At 50.3% G+C, this 22,219-nt stretch overlaps 1 protein-coding gene across 1 annotated transcript in view; it reads right to left on the reverse strand.

The window, feature by feature from the left end:
* The window catches only part of GABBR2 (gamma-aminobutyric acid type B receptor subunit 2), a 337,637-nt gene that overhangs the window by 165,742 nt on the left and 149,676 nt on the right, over positions 1–22,219 (reverse strand). Inside the window, exon 4 of the mRNA XM_082696761.1 lies at positions 1,164–1,265. Coding sequence (XP_082552887.1) covers positions 1,164–1,265 — 102 coding nt within the window. The remainder of the gene's footprint in view (positions 1–1,163; positions 1,266–22,219) is intronic.

Raw genomic sequence — 22,219 nt, forward strand, 5'->3', positions numbered from 1 at the left:
TCCTTCTCTGCACAGGCTCTTGGGACTAAAATGTCACGTACAAGCATGGTGTCTGCTCCTGAGACCAGGGGACAAACCGCGGGTGCTCTGCTTCCCTTGTTCCTGGCGCTGCGCCTCGGTCTTCCTGTCTTTGAGCTGAGGACTTTGGAAGACAAGGATTCTAAATGGCCACCTGCTCTGACTGGTGTAACCCGGAACCTGCCCAAGATGGAAGGGGCATATCAGCATTTGGCATCTGGGGTCTCCATACCCAACAACCCTAAATGTGGGCATAAGGGAATGGAAGAGACAGAGAGGGAAAGGGGACCGCTCTAACTATGTTTGCACCTGCTTATAAACCCCTAGCACCTCCCACTGCCCCCTGGATTAAAGACCAAACTCCTTAGCTCGGCATTCAAGGTTTGTGGAACCTGGCTCCAAATTCTTTTTTCAGCCGCGACACTCCTCCCTGGAATTCCTGCTGGTCCCCAGTGCGTGGTGAGCACGGGTACTCTGCCTTCTTATCTTCAGCCCTCCTTTCCTGCTGGGCACCTGCAGGCCCAGGTCCCTGGCCAGCTGCAGATGCTCCCCTGGAGCTCTGTGTGAACCCTCTCCCCAGGTGGGATGAGTCACTTCCTCCCTTTGTTCCCAGGCCCCTCCTGTTCCTGATCCCAGAGAGGTAACCAGCTTCTTCACCAGCTGTGAGCAACCCGATGGCTGACAGAGTCTGTGGGATGAGCAGACAAATGACAGACCGAGACCACTCGCAGCGGAGCAAACTCCTAGATGGCCCTTTCCGTTCCTGGGGTGTCGCGAGAGCGGTCAGGAGCCCAAGCTTCCAGTCCCAACAACTGTACTTCCTCGTCGTGCCTTGGGCCAAGATAGTCCCTCTAGCTCAGCCTTTTCACAACAAAGGAGGTAATGACTCACGCTCTGCTTGCCTCTTAGGTCCTGCTGAGAGGAAGCTCCATGGGGCTCTACTCTCAGCACCCAGGCCTTGGGCCACGGCTGGCTAAGCCAGGACAAAGCCAAGGGAAGCCAGCGCCTGGGAGCCTCTCCCCACGTGCAAAATGCCAGGATGAGATGAAACAGCCGAAACTCGTGGCTATTTCAGAGTCAGGGATGTGGGGAAGCCCAGGGCATAGCGTCCGTCTGTCCTCCAGGCTGTGGCCAGCCGCACCTACCTTAAGCTTTTTGACACTGGTGCAGGGGTCGTTGGAGAAGCTCTCGGTGTCCGAAATCTCAATGTCCTCACCATACAGGACCCCAGTCAGGTCGTTCCTCACCTGTTACAAAGAGAAAGCAGTGGATGGGTGTGCTGGCGGCCACAGGAAGGACGGGAAGTGTTGTTCAGAGGGGTCGGCCTGGGGAAGCAGCTCAACCGGGCTGGTTTTCTCCACCACCAATGCAAAATGATTTTCCCCCTTTATTATAAACTAGACGACCCTGGGAGACCCAGGAGATGCACCCATCCCACCAGGCAGACGACACACAAGTGGCAAGGACAGCGGACTGGGACCATGCAGGGGTTTCCCGGGAGAGTCAAGACAGGCAACCGAATCTCTGGCCTTTCGTGCTGGTGTTTCTCTGCCTTATCACGCGGTTTCCAAGTCAGACTGTTCACATATACCTCTATTTACATTTTGCATTACTTGTTTGCAATATTTCACTTCCAGGGTGACGACAGAGTAAGACACTCAGACAGTGCAGAATAGAGGAAGGAGCGAGGGGTCTGGAACCAGCCCGGGCTGCTACACGTAACTTCCTATCCACCGACACGCAGACGGCTAACATCTGTGTGTTTAGAGGGCAGAGGTCTTCAAACTCCGGGGTTCGCCGGGTCCAGCCAGTGTGTGAAGCAGTCTGTGTGGAAGGATGTCAGGGAGTGGTGGTGACAGTGGCAAACGGGTGACCCCACGTCCCATCTAAGGTGGCAGCTGTGCCATTCATGCCATGCCAGAATGCCAGTTTGGGGTCAGTAGACCTTCTGATTTTGGGGGAAGAACTCCAAAATCTAGGTTTTTAAAAATACAAGATCTTTTCATATCTTAAAATGTTGACATGATTTTGAATTATTCACACACACACACACACAGACACACACACACACACAGACACACATATATACACAGCAGAGTAAGGACCAAACCAAAGAAATACGAAGTTTGTATCCAACCTGTGGCTATGGCTGAGCGCCTGCTGAGAGAAAGCAATGGAAACTGAAGGGCGTGTTTCAGTAAAAACAACCTGGGTCGGGGAATTAGGGCCCCAGGTTCTAGGTTCTGCTCTGTCACTAACTTGCTTGTGACCTTGGTTTCTTCTTCCTTAGAAGATCCTTACAAGCCCTTCTTGTTCACATGTTCACATGGCTATTATAAAAAAAACAGGAGACAGCAAGCATTGACGGAGTCGTAGAGGAATGGAACCCTCAGGGCACAAAATGGTGCAGCCCCTGTGGAGAACAGTAACGTCAGCCCCCCCCCCAACAGGAAACGTAGAACACTCTGTGAGCCAGCACCCTGCTTCTGTGTATATTCGCAAAAGAACTGAAAACAGGGTCTTCAAGACATATGTGTATGCGCACATCCGTAGCAGCATTATTCACAAAAGCCAAAAGACGGAAGTGACCCAAAAGCCTATCGGTGGATGAAAGGATAAACCCGTGTGGTGTCTACAGGCCATAGAACGTTATTCAGCCTTACGACGGAATGAGGGTCTGACCCAGGCTACCATGTGGACCAGATGAAGACATTATGTTAAGTGAAAGGAGCCAGACCCAAGGGACAAATCCTGTAGGATTCCACTTAGAGGAGGTACCTAGAGGAGTTGAATTCATAGAGACAGAAAGTAGACCGGTGGCTGTGTGGGTTTGGGGAGGAGGGATGGGTAGTTAGTGTTTGAGATTTATGGGGACTGTTTGGGAGGATGACAAAGGTCTGGGGACAATGGCGGTGCTGCTTGCACAACAGGATGAATGTACTTAATGTCATGGAACTGGACACTTAAAAATGGTTAAAATGGATGGGGGTGTCTGGGTGGTGCCGTCAGTTAAGCGTCTGACTCTTGGTTTTGGCTCAAGTCATGATCTCAGGGTCATGGGACTGAGACCTATGTAGGGCGCGCTTAGTGTAGAGTCTGCTTGGGATTCTTTCTCCCTCTCCCTCTGCCTCTACCCACTCTCTCTAAAAATAAATCAATCAATCTTTTAAAAATGGTTAAAATGGTTGCCTGGGTGGCTCCATCAGTTCAGCATCTGCCTCCGGCTTAGGTCATGATCCTGGGGTCCCGGGATCGAGCCCTGCATCAGGCTCCCTGCTCAGCGGGAAGCCTGCTTCTCCCTCTCCCGCTCCCCCATGCTTGTGTTCTCTCTCTCGCTGTGGCTCTTTCTGCCAAATAAATAAATAAAATATTTTTTAAAAAAAGGTTGAAATGAAAATTTCATGTTACATATATATTATCACAGCAAAAAAATAAAAATGCACTTCTTCTTTCAACAATTGGTAGAGTCTTCTAATGTATATATCAAAGTGGAATAATTTGGCCCTAAACATTACAGGATGGTCCCTAGGAAGCCACACGGTGGAAGGGGAACTAAGGGGTTTCAGTGGGAACTGCTGTGTTTTATTTCTTTAAGACAAATATGATATAAATAGGACAAAATATGAACATCTGTTAATTCTGGGTAACGAATCCATGGGTGTTTGCTATTCTGTGTTTCCTGAACGCTTGAAATACTCTGTGATAAATGTTTTGCACTGAGAACGAAGCTGCCACAATCAGGGTGAACCTTGCCCATCCTTAGATTTTACCTCTATTTTGACAGAAGACTGGGAACTAGTTATTGGACTGAAAAAGGTGACTTTGGCATTACACTCCATTTCTGCTGCCACAAATCCTTCGTGGATGCAGGTGGAGCCCCACTGTTCGTTTTGCATGTTGGGGGGCATTATGAGGCAACAACAATCATTAGACACAGAAAATGTGCAAAGTCACCCATGCAAGAGCCAGTGCAGCTGACGCACGCTCTACCCAGCATGCACAGTGGCCCTCAGCTTGCTCACCGCACGCACTCACGGGAACTGTTAAAGCTCTCTTGGGCCTCAGTCTTTGCACCTCTGAAGTGGGCGCAATACAGTGTGTAATTTACAGGGTTGTTTCGGTGCCCAGTAAAAACACTGAGGATGTGCAATGGCTTTGTAAACTCTCAAGTTCTTTATGTGGCTTAAAAGCTGGAACAATCACATCCAGGGTTAAGGCAAGCCATCCAGGCTGTCAGTGGCTTGGAGTATCTCTCTGTGAATAAGAATGAACATGGGGGGGGGCGCCTGGGTGGCTCAGTGGGTTAAGCCGCTGCCTTCGGCTCAGGTCATGATCTCAGGGTCCTGGGATCGAGTCCCGCATCGAGCTCTCTGCTCAGCAGGGAGCCTGCTTCCTCCTCTCTCTCTCTCTGCCTGCCTCTCTGCCTACTTGTGATCTTGTGATCTCTCTCTGTCAAATAAATAAATAAAATCTTTAAAAAAAAAAAAAAAGAATGAACATGGGGTATCTTGGTGCCTCAGTGGGTTAGGCCTCTGCCTTCGGCTTGGGTCGTGATCCCAGGGTCCTGGGATCAAGCCCCACATCGGGCTCTCTGCTCAGCAGGGAGCCTGCTTCTCCTCATCTCTCTCTCTGTCTGTCTCTCTGCCTACTTGTGATCTCTGTCTGTCAAATAAATAAATAAAATCTTAAAAAAAAAAAAAGAATGAACATGAACGCTGTATATGATTAGGGCAAATAAACCATCCTTTTAGGCAGTCAGAACTCAAAACAAAAAAACTAAAACACCCTGGAGGTCATCTCACTCTGGCCCTAATTTCACAAATGAGGAAACTCAAGTGTCCCTCTCAGTTCTGTGCTCTCCCCATGCTCCCAGCCAGGCTCTTCTGGATCCTGCCAGCTGTGGACAGTTCTGGAAGCCTGATGAGCCAGAACAGGTCAGAACAGATGGCGGTACGATTAGCCACCATAATTTTAGCACCACGAAGTCTGAGCTCAGCTCAAGTATTTATTCTGATGGACCTCTTTAGAGGAAGCCAATGGAGGAATTCAGTAATAAATGGTATTTTTAAGAAACCAAAGTATGGAAAAGAAACAATGGAATTGATGTAACTCCTGAGGAAAGGGACCCATAATGTCACATGTGGGATCGGAGACCGTTCAGTCCACTGCCTGAAGATGTAGGACAAGAATTTGTAAACGCCTATTTTTCCTTCTGGAATTGCAGGTTCTCTTGTTTAATGGGGCCCTTATCTTGCTATAAACTGCGTTTCTGCACTGTGCATTTCTGCACAGTGAATCCTAGGTTTTCATCACCTCTGCTATAAAAGCAGAAATATGTTCTTCTGGGAAAAGAATAATTTAATTTCCAAGAAAATAAAACACACACACACACACACACACACACACACACACACACATACTCTCTCTCTCTCTCTCTCTCTCTCTCTCTCTCCAGTACAGTTAGGGTCCCACTGGGGGACCTAATCTGCATGGATGGGACAGAGGGGAAGGTCACCCCATTACCTGGAAGGAAAGAGCCAGGACTGCCAGAGGAGTGAGCTGGGTCATGGGTGGGGTCCCCAGTGTGCTAGAAGAAGAGTCAGGATGGGTTGAGTCCTTCAAGGCTGGGGCCCTGGGGCCAGTTCCCAGGGCTGAGGTCACCTGAGGGGAGAGCTCTCCCTGCTTCCGGACCAGTGGGTCCGAGCCCAGGTTGCAGGAGGACCTCCCAGGAGCCCAATTCACTTAATGCCACAGAGAAGAACCAGGGAGTCAGAGCGCCAGGAATACATAATCTGGGATAGGCTTGGAAGCAACAGCAGCTGATTCCACCTCCTCCCCTCGCCCTCGGCCCAAGAACTGGTATGGACTAGATATGAAGTTGTGCCAGATAGCATGTCCCTAAAGCAATGGTTCTCAGATGTGGCCGCTGGACAGTAACATCGTTATCGCCTGGGACCTTGTTAGAAATGCAAATTCTCAGGGATCCTAAAGGAAGCAGGACAGTTTTCCAAGAACCATTGATCACAGTGTGAACAAATGTTTCCAAGGGCTTGGATATTTTCCCCCTTGATTAGAAAACCAGAATGTGTTAAATGAGTGAGGCCACTGCCAAAAGGGTGAGCAGGACTGGGAGCCACATTTAAAAGGCGTCGCATCTAGAATGAAAGAGGGGGCAGGCTCCCTCTGGTCTGTCCTCTGTCCATGTCGGCTCACACCTGGCAAGCTGGGCTCAGTTCTGGTTGCCTTTAGGAGGGAGCGTGAAAAAGAGGATGAGGCTCAGAGGAGAGAGGTGTGCCGTGTGCCTAGGACAGGGACGAAGGACCCTTTAGGGATGCCAGGGACACGGGGAGCTGGATTATAAAGGTTATAAGGAGGACAACAACCTCTCCTAAGGGGTTCTAGGCAGCCTTCGGAATCCAAGATCCAAATCCAAGAATTTTAACATTTAAGCTCTTTTAATCTCTAGGAAAGTACAACATCTTCAAAGAAGTCAAGAGCCAGGCAGAGTCAGCAGCTCTGGGGGAAAGGCCAGGGTCACAGTGACAGTCCTGCTCAGCGCAAGCAGGCAGAAAACCCCGTCAGGTCAGATCAGCCGTCTGAACAGCGGGCCCAGTAGGTAAGCACACAGTCTCCCTCCCAGCTAGGTCACGGGCCTGAGGGGGAAGGGGTAATGGGAACTTGTCACTCCAATGAAGCCATCACACTGGCCTCACTCGTCCAAAAGACTGAGGCGTCGGGGACACAGCCAGTCTGTAGGGGGAGAAGCAGAGAGGTTGGAGGACGGAAAGGAGACCAGAGGAACAGGTACGTCAGCTGGCTAGAGGTCTTCCTAGACCTCAGGCTCTTAGCGGGGCTCCTGCTTCATTCCTGGGGCTGGAATTCCTTCTGACGCTCCGTCACTGCCAAGGGGTTTGACTCTCTTTCTGGACAGTTACCTAGTGCTCTGGTTATTCTAGATTGAAGACCTATTTGTTCTTGCCAGTCTCTCTCATTGATTTTCTCATTCTCCCACTCATTTTTTCACTCTTTCACTCATTGGTGATATTGACATCTCTTCTATTCCGCATACCATGTGGGTCTCTATCAGTGGGGGTGAGGGCCATTCAGATGACCTCCCTGGTACCTACCAAAACAAGGGAGGACTCTCAAGTTCAGGAGTATGCTCTGGGAGACACTGTGATGGAGGAGCTGGACCCAGGCCAGGAGGAAAGGCGGGAGAAGGACTCCAGGCCGAGGAGCCCTGCAGGCGAAGGTCCCACAGGGAGAGAGCAGTAGGGAAGCTGGAAGAGCCAGACTGGGCTAAAGCAGAGCATGGGCCAGGGATGGGGGAGGGAAGGTTTTGGGCACAAAACGAAGAGTAGGCCACAAGGGCCTCAATGCTTACACCAAGAATGGTCTTAAGCCTAGGCACAGTGGGAAGTCAGTACGATGTTTCAAGTTGGGGTGACATAACTAGAACCGTGCCTTAGGCTGCTGTGGGCCAGTGAAGGGAAGAGACAGGAAGGGTACAGGAAGGCCCAGGAAGTGGCCCCAACAACCCTCCAAGTGAGAGATTCTGGAAGCCCTGCTGGAGATGCAAGAAGTGACCCACTTAGGGGTAGCTTCGGGACAACTAACAATCTGCACTCGTCCTTCACGGCTGTGTAACAAAATTTCCCCAAACTCTGTGGCTTCAAACAAGATATATTTATCATCTCACATAGTTTCCATGGGTCAGGAATGTGGGAGCAACTTAGCTGGGTGGTCCTGGCTCAGAGGATTTCATGAGGTTGTGGTCAAGGTATCGGCTGGGGCTGTAGTCACCTGGAACTTTCTAGATTGCATATCAGAACCGCCTAGGGAGTTGTATAAAATACTGATGCCCCGGCCACATCCTAGAGCAATGTGAATTCCTGGGCACCAGCCTTTTCAGAGCTCCCCAGGCGACTCTCACGTGCAGCTAAAGATGGGAACCGCATGTTTTAGGAGTAAAAGCTACAGGCCTGCCAGACTCACAGTGGGGTTGTCAGCCTGCCCGAAACTCCCCATAGCACTGTCCCCACTTTCCCCAGGTCTGGGGCACCAATCTTCCTTTATGAAAGCTTTCTTCACCCCTCCCCGACCTCTCCTACCGCATCTCATGGTTATGTCTCCTCTTTTGTCCCTGCCATTCCTGGCCCTGATCCTGCCATTCCTGGCCCCAGCGTGAGGAGCAGGTCTTGACCACGTCAGAAGCAAGAACAGAAAGAATGAAAGGAGCAAGAAGGTGTAAGAGACAGTAAGAAAGGCAGAAGAGGAAAGCAGAGCGTTGGGACAGCTCTAAGTGATCACTGTCCGACCACGCGTTCTGGGCAACAAAGGCTCTCACGGAGGACATGAAGGGCAAGGGGGAGTCCACAGGGAGACCCTGGGACACTTGGCTCCTGTGGCCAGGAGTTCCCTGGGCCACGAGGCTGCTGCACCAGCTGGGGAACCATCTAGAAAGGCAGAGATGCAGGTAAAGGTGGGGAGAACCAGATCTGTGCCACATGCACTTTACAACTCTTCGAAAATTCTAATTAGGTTACGAAATGAACTTGAGAGCAAAGCGAATTCCCAGCTCTCCTATGGAAGTGGAGGTAACCTACTTTGTCATTCAAATGCACTAGCTATATATAGCCCTGGATGGTGCCAAAATGTCACTCCTCTTACCTGACTAAAGCATATAATTATAGATTTACTTCTATTCATTCATGAAATGTGTCTTCACTTGATTAAACAGTTCATTCAAGTAAAATCCATTAAACTATGGAACATGCTAAAATGTGGCTCGTTAGAGGCAGAGGGCACCGCTGTCGTTAAGATGCTAATTAGGATAAACAGGCATTTGAAACACTCAAATCTTTGAATAATTCAGGTCACTTTTACTGGGGCTGGAGTTCCCCAGGAACCACCATTAATTTAAGCTAATTAAAAAATAAGCCTGCAGAAGAGAAGACTAAGGCAGGAAGTGATGGCCAGGTTCAAACTCTGAAGGACTCTCCCATGGAGGAGAGGGCACCTGGTCCTGGGCACCCCCGTGGCAGAGGAGGGACTAACAGGTAAATGGTTCAGGAAAGCAAACTTCAGCCCAAAGCCAAAAGTACTTTTTAATGATGGAGAAGACTGCTTTGGTAGGTAGTGAGCTCCCTGTCATCAGAGGTGTGCAAGGAGAAGCTGGGTGGGATGCAAGAGAAGGGAGTTTTCTCTCATCACCAATGCGTGTGGTTCCAAGGAAATTAGTGTTTCAAAATTCCACCTGTCCCTGCTCTGCCTTTTTGAAGTACCCCTCTGCAACTTTGAAGTCTTTCAGACATTTGGGGCATGCACTTAAATCCCCTGTTCCATGTGGCTGTATTTCCACTTTTCTAAACCTAATGAACATTCACTGAAGAAAACATTTTTTTAAATATTTTATTTATTTATTTGACACAGAGAAATCACAAGTAGGCAGAGAGGCAGGCAGAGAGAGAGGAGGAAGCAGGCTCCCTGCTGAGCAGAGAGCCCGATGCAGGGCTCGATCCCAGGACCCTGAGACCATGACCTGAGCCAAAGGCAGAGGCTCAACCCACTGAGCCACCCAGGCCCCCCAAGAAAACATTCTTTTTTAAAAAACAGAGCTATCCAGCTTTCAGATTTCTGTAAATGTAAGCTCTTAATAAGCTGTAACCAGAGGTGAACACAACTGAAAGTTTTTCACGAGGGTAAGTCCACAAGCGAACGTGTATGAGGTCTACCGCACCCATCGCACAGGATAACTAACACCTGTGGGCATCTATGCAGCTGTGTCCACATGAAGGCCATGTGCGCGTGGGGGATACCTGTGTGTTCACACGGCAGAGCCAACTGTGACCCCTGCAGGGGTATGTCCAAGTCCCAACCATCAGAATCTGTGAATGTGACTTGATTTGGAAAAAGTACCTTCGTAGATGACAAAAGGAAGGGCGGACTCAGGACACACAGACATGAGGGACGAGGTCCGTGATGACAGAGGCAGACTCGGGAGAGATGCAGCTATGAGCCAAGGAGCATGTGGAGCCATCAGGGCCCGGAAGAGGCCAGTAAGGACCCTGTCAGGGAGCGTTCATAGGGAGCAGGGCCCTGCTGACCCTGGCCTGCAGACCTTCAGCTCCAGAACGCGAAGAGAATGAATTTCTGTTGCTTTAAGGCACCAGCTGCCGGTGATTTGTCATGGCAGCCATGGAAACAAATACATGTGGGGCCTCCCAGGACCCAGCCCCTTGCTGGTCCAAACCATGACCCCTGGAGCAGCGGGCCTTCGGTCCTGCCTCCACCTCACATCACAGGGAAGGCTGCCCTCTACTTGACAGCCACTGGTCTGTCCCAAAGAAATGGCAGTTTCTTCTTGCTTCCCCAGCATTACCAAAAGCAGGACAGCAAGTGCAGGACCAGGAGCTGCCAGGTCTTGAGGCATGGGGGGCCCAGGTGGGAGCTGGGGAGAGCTGCCGTGAGAACTGGGGCTCTCACATGCACTCCCCAGCTAACACAGCAGCCCTGCGAGGGAAGGGCTGTTTGACTTCCTGGATCCGGCACCGGTCCTGCATGGCGTAGGTGCTCAAATCTATGGGGCAGATGAGAGAAGGAAGGGGTGCACACAGGAGGCAGCACTCACATGGGGGCTTAGAGGCAGAGGGTAAAGTCCGAGTCTGCAAGGGTTCATGCTGAGACCATCTGAGAAGGTCTTGCAAGGCTGAGCCAATGCCCAGCAGCCTGCCTGCGGGCCTCAGCCTGAAAACACGGCCCGCTTGCACAGGGACTGGCCTGTGGCTGCCCCTGGGAGAGTCATGTGGCAGTTCCCTGCTGTCCTCACTATGGCCCAGGGTGTGGGGGACCTGTGACCTGAGCCTGCCGAACCACTCACATCAGACCCTTAGGACAGCTCTTACCTGCCAGTGGACCTCTGGCCAACCCGCACCGTGGCTGCAAACAGGGAGCCCAAGTGGCAGAGCTGGCCAGTGACAGTCTCCTGTACCCAGGATCCACCAAAGACATCTCCGTCCTGCCTTGCAGTCACCGCCACCTCCCCCGCTGCAGCAGTCCTCAGAGGTAGGGGAGAGCCTGCAGGCCACGCTCCTTGGCCCTGGTGCCCCACAAGCTTCTCAAGGGCCTGTCTCCCAGAATGATATCTTGTAGGGTGACAATTGCCCTAGACTAACCTGCACGCGTTAGTGCAGGGACAAATGACTCCAGGGAACCAGGGTCCCTCTTCCCATCATCCAGCCTTGCAGAGTTTTAGAAATTCTAAAGAATTAGTGTGATTGACAGAAGAAGATCCCCTCCCCAAAGAGGCGCATATCCTCGTTCCTGGAATCCTTTACTTTACGGGACTTTTGAAGGGCACTTTGCAGGTGGGATTAAGTGAAGGGTCTTCAAGCGCAGACTGTCCTAGATTATCTGGGTGGACCTGGTGTAATCCCAGGGGTCTTCAGAAGGGAAAGAGGGAGGTGGTCCCCAAAGGAGACCTGACAACAGCAGGGATCTGAGAGAGACACGTGTGACAAAACCACACCATAGGCTCTGATGGTGGTGGATGGCACCACCAGCCAAGCAATGAGGCGGGCCTCCAGCAGCTGGAAAAGCGAGGGAACCGATTCTCTCCTAGAGCCTCCATAACACACTTGTCTGGCCCACACCTTGATTTTGGTCTAGTGAGGCTGATTTTGAACTTCTGAGCATTGTTACTATAACATAACAAGTTGTTCGTGTTGATTTGTTACAGCAAAATAGGAAACTCATAAATCAGCTCTGACTTTAAAATCCCACACAGCCCCAAACACCTCCTCCTACAGGAAGCCTTCCCTCATTCCCAAGCTGGGAATGGGGATTTCCTCATTCCCCTTCTCTAAACAGCACAGTCCTGGGCTCAAGGCCACTCTCTCCAGTGAACCAGAGACTGTCCTGAGGGTCCACACACCCTCCCTCCAGGAGGCCCGGCACCCAGCCCCGAGCCCCGGGCTTCCTGAGGAAGCGGGAGCAGGTCCCAGTCCCCTTCTTGGATATGCACACACCCCCAGCCAGCTGTCCTCCTTTGGCCTGCCACTTGGGCTGCTCCATTAGCTCCGTGAAGTCAGACCACGCTGACTGAGCTGCAGGGCAAAGAAATCAGCCATTGGAGCCCGACCACTCCCATGTGACAAAGCGCCCGTCACTTTAACGGCAGCAGGCTTGTGAGACCCAGACCAACAGTTACAGAAATATTCAGATATTAATAAAACAGGGATATCATCCAGCTAAGAGGAGGGACATTAGAGAAACCTCACCGGAGAGCACGGGAGGAAGCGGAATGCAGAGTCACCCCCTGGCCTGCAGAGCTCCTCCCCTGCTCTCTGGCACCTGGGGAGCTGTAGAGGGCACAGGGAAGCGGGCACGTGGCCAGCAAGCTCCGCCTGCATACCCCAAGGGGCTGTCACCAAGACTAGGGGACCAGTGTGGCTCTTGGGCCTCTGGGGGCTGGCCAGGACCAGTGTGGGAAGCCACCAGGAACTGGCTTTCTGCTCTCTCAGGGGCAGAACTTTCTAACGAGGATGGAAGGAACTTCTGTGGCAGGAGAGTGAGCTTCCCATCCCTGATGGTATGCAAGCAGAGGAGAGGTTGCTCTAGTGGGTACTTGGGCCTCCGATGGAGGGGCAGAAGACACAGCTGGGCCTCTGAGGAATGTCTCAAGTTCTTGAGCCTCCACTCCAGTTACGAGGGCGCAGAAGTAAAGGGCAGCCCCCCGGTGCACAGTCTCACCCTGCAGAAACAGACAGCTCCAGGCAGCTTGGGAAGCTGGCTTAGCCGTGGACCCTCATCCACCCCCTCCCTGCAAGGTGGAGCTGAAGGACTCCTCAGAGCCTTCGGGCATCGCTGCCCTTCTCACGTGCAGTTTTCTTGCCAGTCCTATAGTCCAAAGTGGGTTCTTTGTCCTCCACACAGTAATCTTCCAGGACGTCCTACGGCTCTGGCATTTGAAACCCCCCTCCTTTGTCTACATGGTCTCCCTCCTCCTCTCGGACTGCAGATTGGCAGTGTGGACGGGGGAGGAAGAGAAGGCATTAGTGCCCACTGCACCCAGAGCCCACCCCTCTGCCTTCCTGCTCTTGCCCCTCACTCCCAGCCCTTGGGGAACAGGAAGGTTTGGGGGCTCGGCAGGACAACTCTGGAGTGCACTGCATCCTCCCACCAACCTTAGAAAGCAGACATCATTTCTATAGATGGGGGACCTGACAGGTGAGGTGGCTTCACAGTCAGTAAGCTGCAGGGCCGAGATTCAAACTCCTGTTTGTCTGCTCCCCAAATCCAGGAGGATAGGCAGAGGGAAAAGAGAGGAGCAGTTGGAGGCAGCACCCTTCAGGGCAGTTCCCACAGCGACAGGACCAAAGAAGGGCTCATTCCCTTGAGTTTCCCTCCCCAGGCTGGGAGGCGTGAAGGCTGGGACTGTGCAGGGGCCTCTCCATGCATCTGTCTGGGACCCAATGCGAGCAATCAGGAGAGCATTCAGGAGAGAGAAGGCAGAGCTGGCCACATCCAAGGGATGGGGCATCAAGACCAGAAGGTGACAAGGAGGAGGGGTGATGCCTGAGATGTACTTCACCTTCTGGCCCCAATGTCACAGCAAAGGGACGCCTCTGTCCCTTTGGGGTGGGGTTGGCCTGGTCACCCTCAGGCCCACTCCCCACATCCCTGACACACTCCCCCACCATCCCTCCTTGGACATCAGGGGAAACTGAGGTCCGGAGAGGGACAGGGCCTTGTCCCAAGTCACACAGCCGTCAAGGGGCAGAGCTGGATTCAAACCCGGCTTCCTGTGTCCCGCATTGGGGCTGCCCAAAGCCGTGTCGTTTGCAGCACCAACCAAACAGCAGCCCCAGGAGCCACCAGCCACAGCCCTTCCAGGTCCCTTTCCTGAAGCAGCGCCCAGTCTGGTTCCTTGAGGTTCCAGCGCCTAGCACAGGGCCGGGCGCAGAGCAGCTGCTTGGCAAACGCCATAAGGGCTGGAAATCTCACAGCAACCACACTGGGTTCAGAGTCTTTAACAGCACTGGCTCCAGCCTGCTCGCGCCTTGCCCGGAGCTTTGCAGAAACACAGATTCCCAGGTCCCACCCAAGACCCTCTAACTCTGGGAGAAGAGGAGGGGAGAGAGAGAGCAGTGTGTGTAGAAAGCACCCTGGGTCCTCTCCTACGGAGCCACATCCGGGGACCACTAGCCAAGTGATGCCCTTTCAGCTTTCCTGGTCTTAGCGGGCCCACTAGTCTAGACTACTTCATTCCCAAGGGCTCGATAACAGATACTATGCTGTTTTGCCAGAACCTTCCATCCTCCCTGCTGCTGGGAGTGTTGACTCCTGACAGCTGTGTGTCTCTCTCAGGGATTTGCCCTTGACTAAAACGGGCGGCCTTGTCCAAGTCCACACCGGTCCCCAGGGCAGCCCACACCAGTGACTGGGATATCCCCGAAGGGCCGTCTTAGCTCCAGAGCTCCCCCTGGGCTCTGCCACAAGGGCGTTTTGTGTCCGCAGCTCTCCCTCCTGAGGGCGTTCCCAGTAAACTTCCCGCTGGTCTCGGTCTCCAGTCCCTTTCCTGGGGAACCTAACCCGGGTCAGGCTCGCCCACGTGTGTGCTGACTCAGCCCAGACCAGCACTAGGTCCCCCCAGCTTAGGTGACCAGCCTCCAGTGCTGAGAGCTCACAGCTGCTGGAGAAACACAGCTGCCTGCTTTGGGTTCTTCAGTGGCCACATCCTCGTGCTGGCTCAGACCAGAGTTCCTTCCCACTCAAACACGTTAAACTTCCCAAAGTGATTTCTAAACTTCACCTCAACTCTGAGAAAAGGCCAGTGAGCTACAACTACCCATATTCCCAACAGGCAAGCCTGTCTCTGCTATTCGGTTTCTGGAATGTGACTTCTGTAGACTCAGACTCTCATCTCTTGAGCTCCCTTGTCTTCGGACATCCAGGTGGGCTGGGCCAAGAAGAGGCCTCAGCAGTAGTCAGGGTGGGGAAGAAAGAACACCAGCCTTGGGCAAGTGGCCCCCGCTTCTTGCCACCAGTGACCACGCCCTCCCCTTCTCCACCAGGGCACATGGGGAGTCTTTGCATTAGCCCCAATCGGTTCCTCTGGTCTCTCCCAAAGCACTTCCTCTAAAGTAAACTTTCCTCACCTCAGTCCTTTGAATATGCCCTCTGTTTCCCTCTATTTCCCCCTCTGTTTCCTGTACCTTAACTGGTACAATGGGTCTTTTTGGTAGAAGTCACCAGAATGTCAACAATTTTATATCCTCATTTTTTTCACCTCACATTTTATCCTATACCTTTATAATTCACTTTTCCCCCAAGAACATACACTAGTCACTTTAAGTTCCTGATCTCTGCTCTCCTCTGTCAAAGTCCTGGTGGCTGCTTTAAAGCCCCATTGCAAACGGCCCTTCCTCCATGAAGTCCTTCTGGATTTCCTGATGAGCTTCCCCTAAATGCTCTTCCCTCTCTGGTCCATGTTTTCTTGGCCCTGTTGTAGTCAAGAAACTGGGAAGCTTTTCTGGATCATCAATACCCCCAAAACAGCACACAGCAGGAGGCTCCTTTGACCAAGTACAGGTGGCTAGGGGAGAATGTCAGCCTCACAGAGTGATGGAAAATAGCTAAGATCAACATCTCCTCCAAGGTCAGGAAGGACAGTCTGCCCTGCCCTGGCCCAGAGCTGGTGGAGCCAGCGCCAGCCTGGAGAGGTGCTGAGTGTGTGTCCTGGGAGGGAGCTGGGGGTCAGGTGAGCCGACCACGTCCTGGGGTGGACACTGAATCAAAGTGCTGAGCAGGCCAAAAGCCCGGGATGGGAGCTTGAACTTGATGCTGTGCGAAGCTAAGCAGTTTTTACAATGTGTCTTCCTAAGAGCATATCCAGTGGCTCCGGGGAAGAGGAATCCACTGTGCACCGTGCAAGGGGAATTTTCCAAAGGGGACCAGAATGTGGAGGCATGCGGACTGTGCTTATCGTCATGGCTTACTAACCTGTCCCTCTGCCCCTGGGCTGAGAGCTCTAGGAGAGGCCCTGTCCAAGCGCCTGTCAGGCTCCAGGACAGTGGCCTGGCTCAGTCAACACTGGCTGAATGAATGAACAAGACCAACAGTGCCCTGTCCCCGTTCGTTGGCTAGAGGTGAGCATCACCAACACCTTCCTGTGGAAGCTTGAGAAGCTTCTGTGTTTCATCTGTATCACAGGGTATCTGAAAAGGTGAAGGGTTCTTAGACAAAAATGCTAGACTGTTCCAGAAAGGAAGCCACAGAGCAAAGGTAGAGACTGTTGTACTTCCAGGATCGCGAGAAAGGTAACAATGACAGCTCCTGAGCATCCCTCCTAAGCAGAGCCCACAACACATGTCATTCCATTCCTCCTGACTGCTTGGTATAAAAGGTATCATTTAGACCAGTTAATAGGTAACTGAAATGAGATTCAAAGATGTTGAGTCACTTGCCCGGGGTCACACAGCTAAGAAGTAGAGAACTAGGGATTTAACTGTAGATCTCTTTCCACAGCCTGGGCCATAAGCCGAGGTCAGCAAACTTTGTCTATAAAGGGCCAGACAATAAATATTTTAGGTTCTAGCAGGCCAAACAGTCTCTCTCACAACTATTCAAGTCTGTCTTTACATCACAGAAGCAACCCCAGACAGTGTGCAAAGGAATGACTATGGCTGTGTTCCAAAACTTTAATAAACAGAGAGGGGCGCTTGGGGGCTCAGATGGTTAGGCATCTGCCTTCGCCTCAGGTCATGATCTCAGGGTCCTGGGATTGAGCCTCATCAGATTCCCTGCTCAGCCTGCTTCTCCCTCTCTCACTCTCCCTGCTTGTATTCCCTCTTTTGCCATTTCTCTCTCTGTCAGATAAATAAAATCTTTAAAAAACAAACAAACAAAAACTCACAGAGCTAGATTTGGCCCATGGGCCCACCATGGCAGATGCCCACTCTAAGCCTATAAGAAGGAGCCCGTGGTTCCCTTTTCCCCCATAGAAAGGCAGTGGGAGAGAACAGGAGCCCACACCAGAGTCTGGAGCCCACACCAGAGTCTGGCTCTGCCTGAACTGGCTGGCCCACCTGTAGGGAGCTAGGAAACTCTGAAAGCTTCTCTTTCCTATAAAAGGGGCGTAACCACTACTTCTCTTAACACCCCAAGGCAGATTACAAGAAGCGAATGCATGCTACAGGCCCAGCACAGCTGAGGTTCTGGGAACGGGTTGTCCTTATTACCAGTCTGGAGGGGGAGGTGGCAGAAACGTGATGCAAAGCTAAGCTAACCTCCAGGGGCGTGTACCCTCCCGAAGGCTGGTCGCGGGCTTTCTGCAGGAGAAGGCTCCTCCGTGTCCCATGAAACCCCAAAGGGAATTCACAGACGTCGCAAGGGGAGGAATCTTCTCACCAGCCCCGGAAGGAGCAGATGTGGGGTGCTTGGTGACTCCCCACGAAGGGTAGAGAGGCAGCTGTTCACAGACTTGATATGGCAAATTGTGTGATGTGCTGTCTTCCTGGGGCGGGCAGCCAAGCAGTGATGGGGTGGAGGGGCTCTGCAACCCTGTCCCCCCGCCGCCGGCAGCCCACGTCTGCTGATTCACATGGGAGGGCCTGAATGTGCCAGAAGAAATCTGAAATAGGCTCTCTAGTGAAATGCAAGGCTTCGGAAGAAGACTGTAGACTTGGGGCCAGAGGGACGGTTTCTTCTCTGTTTCCACTTGAAGGTCATCACTTTGGCAGAGAAAGGAGGATGCGGGGAAATTCCATCAATATTGCTAAAAGCCAGGATGTGGCTGACAATGCCAGATGCTGAGCCCCTGGCAAGGAGCGGTGCTCACTGCCCCAAGTCTGGCAATACCACGTCTGACAGAATTCCTCGTCTGATTGAGAGGATGCTACCGACATTTGAGAGGGAGAGGAAAAGTGCCCGGGAGAAACTACGGTGATGAGGGCCGGGATACAGGAAGAATTCAAAAGGGGGCCAGAGAAAAGGAGAGGCTCAGGAACTGTCTTGTATCTGTATGCCAAAGTACAAAGTACGGGGAATGATGTTAACTATGAAACTTTCGGGAAAGATGTAAAGCTGAGCACAGATGTCCAACTCCCACCTAAGCTACCTCCTTCTGAAAGTGACAGAAAGGACCAAGGGAGTATAAAAATAGGGGGGAATCTGCTTCAGCATTGGAGAACAGGAATGAGTGCCATCAATGTGCCACCAACTTTGAGGAATTTCTGCTAGGCACAGTGCCAGAGGAACCAGATTGAAGTTTGACTCATAGCTTTCCTTCCTGAGAGAGCAGCGTGGTGCTGCAGGGAGGGTGGCAGTGCTCACAGGGCCGACCTCCCGGCCTCTGAGGGCGAGTGAGTGAGTGCTGGTGGACAGTCTGGGTCACAGGAGGGGTGCGGAGCCTGTCCCGGGGAGCCCATCTCTCACGCACAGCCCAAGGGCCTTCTCGAGTAGTTGGTCCAAGAACAAGCAAAGCCCATTCAAGCCTGCTTTCCCCATGACAGGCCTGAGCTTCTCCCAGATGAAGCCGGCAGGAGAACAGGGGAGAAGCCAGGAGGATCTCCACACACCTGGTGCACTGTGCCAACAAACTAGAGAAGGAACACATGCAGCACAGAATGCCCCCCTCCGGGCCCCACTCCCGACTGCTGGTCCCTGGCTGGTACTATGAAATTTCGCCATCCAGTCTTCCAGATTAGTATCTGAGGTGAAGAATCTAATAGCATCTAAGTCACATGATAAAGGGGTCCAGCTATAAACAAATACTGGATCCAGGGAAGACCTAAAATGCACATGGAACCCATGGACACTTCCCGAAACAGAATGGAAACAAAGAACGCATGCACAAGAAGAACGTCGCCTCCAGCAAGATTTGCTCCAGGAGCCAGAAGTAAATGGTAGCATTGGTCTTGTACTTCAAGGAGACTATTAAGACCTGGGTTCTAAGATATAAGAAGTGGGATAAAAGAGAGAGAAAAACCAAAAGAAAGCTGGCAGAGTTAAGAACTGATGGGGGATGAATCAGGTTAGGAGAATTTTAAGAAGAATCTGAAGCAGGAAAGAGCAGAACCCCACTGGAGAACACGAATGGTGCTACAGAGGGCAGCAAGCGTGAGGTGCCGTCTCAGAATGGAGGCAGCAAGGACTCAGGTAAAAATGACCAGCGAGAACATAATAATGGGGAATAAGTGACAGAGATTCACGTGTGAATTACTGGTTTCTGTAAAAAGATACCAGAACCGAAGAGCAATAATTAAAGATATAACAGAAGAAAACTTCTGCAACCTAAGTACTCAATTCTTCAGATAAAAATAGTAATCATATGTTAGACAAAATAGGCCAACATTGGACATGTGCTTTGTTTTCTTTTTTAATTTCAGGGATTGGGAAAAAATCCTATAAGCATCCAGGATAGAGCGAAGAAAAAAAAAAGACTTATCTACAAAAGAATCAAACCAGATTGCTTCAGACGTCATCACAACATTGATGTAATGTCTAGAGAAGTTTGAGGAAGAAGATTATGATCATAAAAAAAATGTGTATTTCCTAGCAGAAGCACCAGGGAGAAACTGAGATCCACAAAATAACATAGAAGGTATAAAGCCCATATCACCTTCTTGACAAAGAGGACTTAAAGTTGTATTTATGCCATGGAGACACAAATCAAAACATACAACTCGTGAAAGATCTGTCGATAGAGACTAGAGCCATATAAGCATGGATCTGAATCTTAAAATCATAGTTATTATAACACAGTTTTAAAATAAAATCAATAGCTCAAATAACCACTGAAAAAGAATACCCACAATGTAAAGAATAAAGTCAAATAAAAACTCAACTTATAACAACACAAAATTAGTAATGAAGCAGTAAATGAAAGTAATAATTTCTGTAGCTAACAATATATATTGCATCATTATGTTTCATCTTACATTTTATGTACTTACAGAAGTAGAAACCTAATATTTTATTTTATTTTAAAGATTTTATTTATTTATTTGACAGAGAGAGAAATCACAAGTAGGCAGAGAGGAGGCAGGCAGAGAGAGTGGGGGAAGCAGGCTCTCTGCCGAACAGAGAGCCCGATGTGGGGCTCAATTCCAGGACCCTGAGATCATGACCAGAGCTGAAGGCAGAGGCTCAACCCACTGAGCCACCCAGGTGCCCCAAAACCTAATATTTTAAATGGAAAATACAATTATAGACAGTCTCATTATAATGAAAATGGCATACCGCTTAGCTAAATGTATAGAATTTGGCCAAAGCTGTAATCAAAGACCAATTTATTGGCTCAGAAGAGTAAAAAATAAGTGTGCGAATCAAGAAGCTAAAAAGGACGGCAAAACAAGCAAACATAAAGTAGAAAGGTATGCATAAGGATAAAAGCAGTAACAAATAAATTAGAGAGCAGGTAAATAGAAGCAAGCCAATAAAAAATCCAGATTATGGTTCCTTGGGTTAAAAAACACACACACACACACAAGGTAACAGGATCTTCTCACTAAAGATTTAATTTGTGTTTTTTGCACTAGGTTCTTTAGTGAGAGAGAGATCTGAAATACTTGCTTATGTCTGGTAGGAGGATTACTCTTTAAAGGGGAGGTGAATGGATCCTTCAGAATTAACCAAGGCGTCTGCTCCAAGGAGGACGGCCTCTACTCTACTTCAAAAGACAAGAGGATCATTTAGGGGCAGGTTTCTATAAGAGATGCTCTCGGACTCTTGGGGAAGCTGCTATCGGAGAAGAAAAAGCCAACAGAGGTTCTGGATCCATGCGAGCAAAATGAGCAGATCACTCCTGGCAAAGTGTTCCCGCATCCCGGGAGGGGCTCCATAGGGAACTGAAAAAGCAGTGGGTGGAAAGTTGCAGGCTGGGGACCCAGCAAGGAGCTTGAGGATGCCCAGAAGTTTGTCCAGGGATCCAGATCCATGGCAGTCACCGGTTTGACCAGTGTCAACTTCAAGTGGTGCGAGGCAGCCAGGGCAGCAGGACACGGGCTCGCCCAGCTTGGTGACCAGAAAGCTGGTGACCACCAGCGCTACCAGCTGTGTTGGAGGAGGGAGATGCTGTGAGAGGCGAGACGCTGACCCCAGTGAATCTGGTGGCAGATGGCATAAGTGATTCAGGTTTAATTTAATTTGGAAAAAGAAGAAACGGGACCGTTTTTTGCATGCTGAATTGAAGATGGCAATATCAGTTAAATCAATAAAAAAAAGCCAACGAGCCAGTTTAATCAAGGGGAAAAGTGGGGAAACATTTCTGTAATGAGAGAGAACATACAACAAAAGACACAGAAATGAAAAATAATGCTACTCAAATATATGCTAATCGATTTGGACATCTCAAGGAAATGGACTCTTTTCTGGAAAATATAAGTTACTAAAATCCACACAAGAAGTGTAAAATTGATCAAGAAGCTCAGCAAAGCCAGAGAGATGACTTGTGAAAGGGATAAGGTGGGGGTTGGAGAATCCTGGATGGTTTCGCAGATTCATCTTTCGATTTTCAAGGAGCAGCTGATTTGTAGATTCTATAAACTATTCCAGGGCTTCTAAAGAGATGGGAAGCTTTCTAATTCACACTGTGAAACCAGAATAACTCCATCAGCTACACTGATCAGAGGTGGCAAGATCAGAGTAAAATATAAGCTATTATCACATGCACTTACAGAAAAAAACTGAAATAATTAAATTGTTTAAAAGAATAATGTAGCACAACAAAGACAGGTTTATTTCAGGAATACTAACATGGTTTAGTGTAACTGTGAATTCCACATCCATTTATCCAACTACCTAGTCAATTTTTCCATCCAGTAGGCATATCTAAACTAAATATTGAGTTCCCTCCCTAAAACTTGCTCCTCCACATTCTACCCCAGGTTCCTAAGTAGTAATTCAACCCTTCTAGTTGCTCATATGGAAAATGTGGCACCACTCTCCGCGCCTCACTTTTTTCACATCACAAATACATTCCATCAAGAAATCTATTTCGTCAGTTCTATCGTCAAAAATGACTCAGAATCTGATTGGTGTTCATTATCTTGTCTATGTCACCACCTTCCACTCAGCAGCCAGGGTGATCGTCTTAAAATATAAGAGTTCAAATCTTTCTTTTTAAAAATTCTCCAGTAGGGGCACCTGGGTGGTTTAGCGGGTTAAGGGTCTGCCTCCGGCTCAGGTCATGATCCCAGGG

Source organism: Mustela nivalis (genome assembly GCF_964662115.1).
Source record: "Mustela nivalis genome assembly, chromosome: 13".
Lineage (NCBI taxonomy): Eukaryota > Metazoa > Chordata > Mammalia > Carnivora > Mustelidae > Mustela > Mustela nivalis.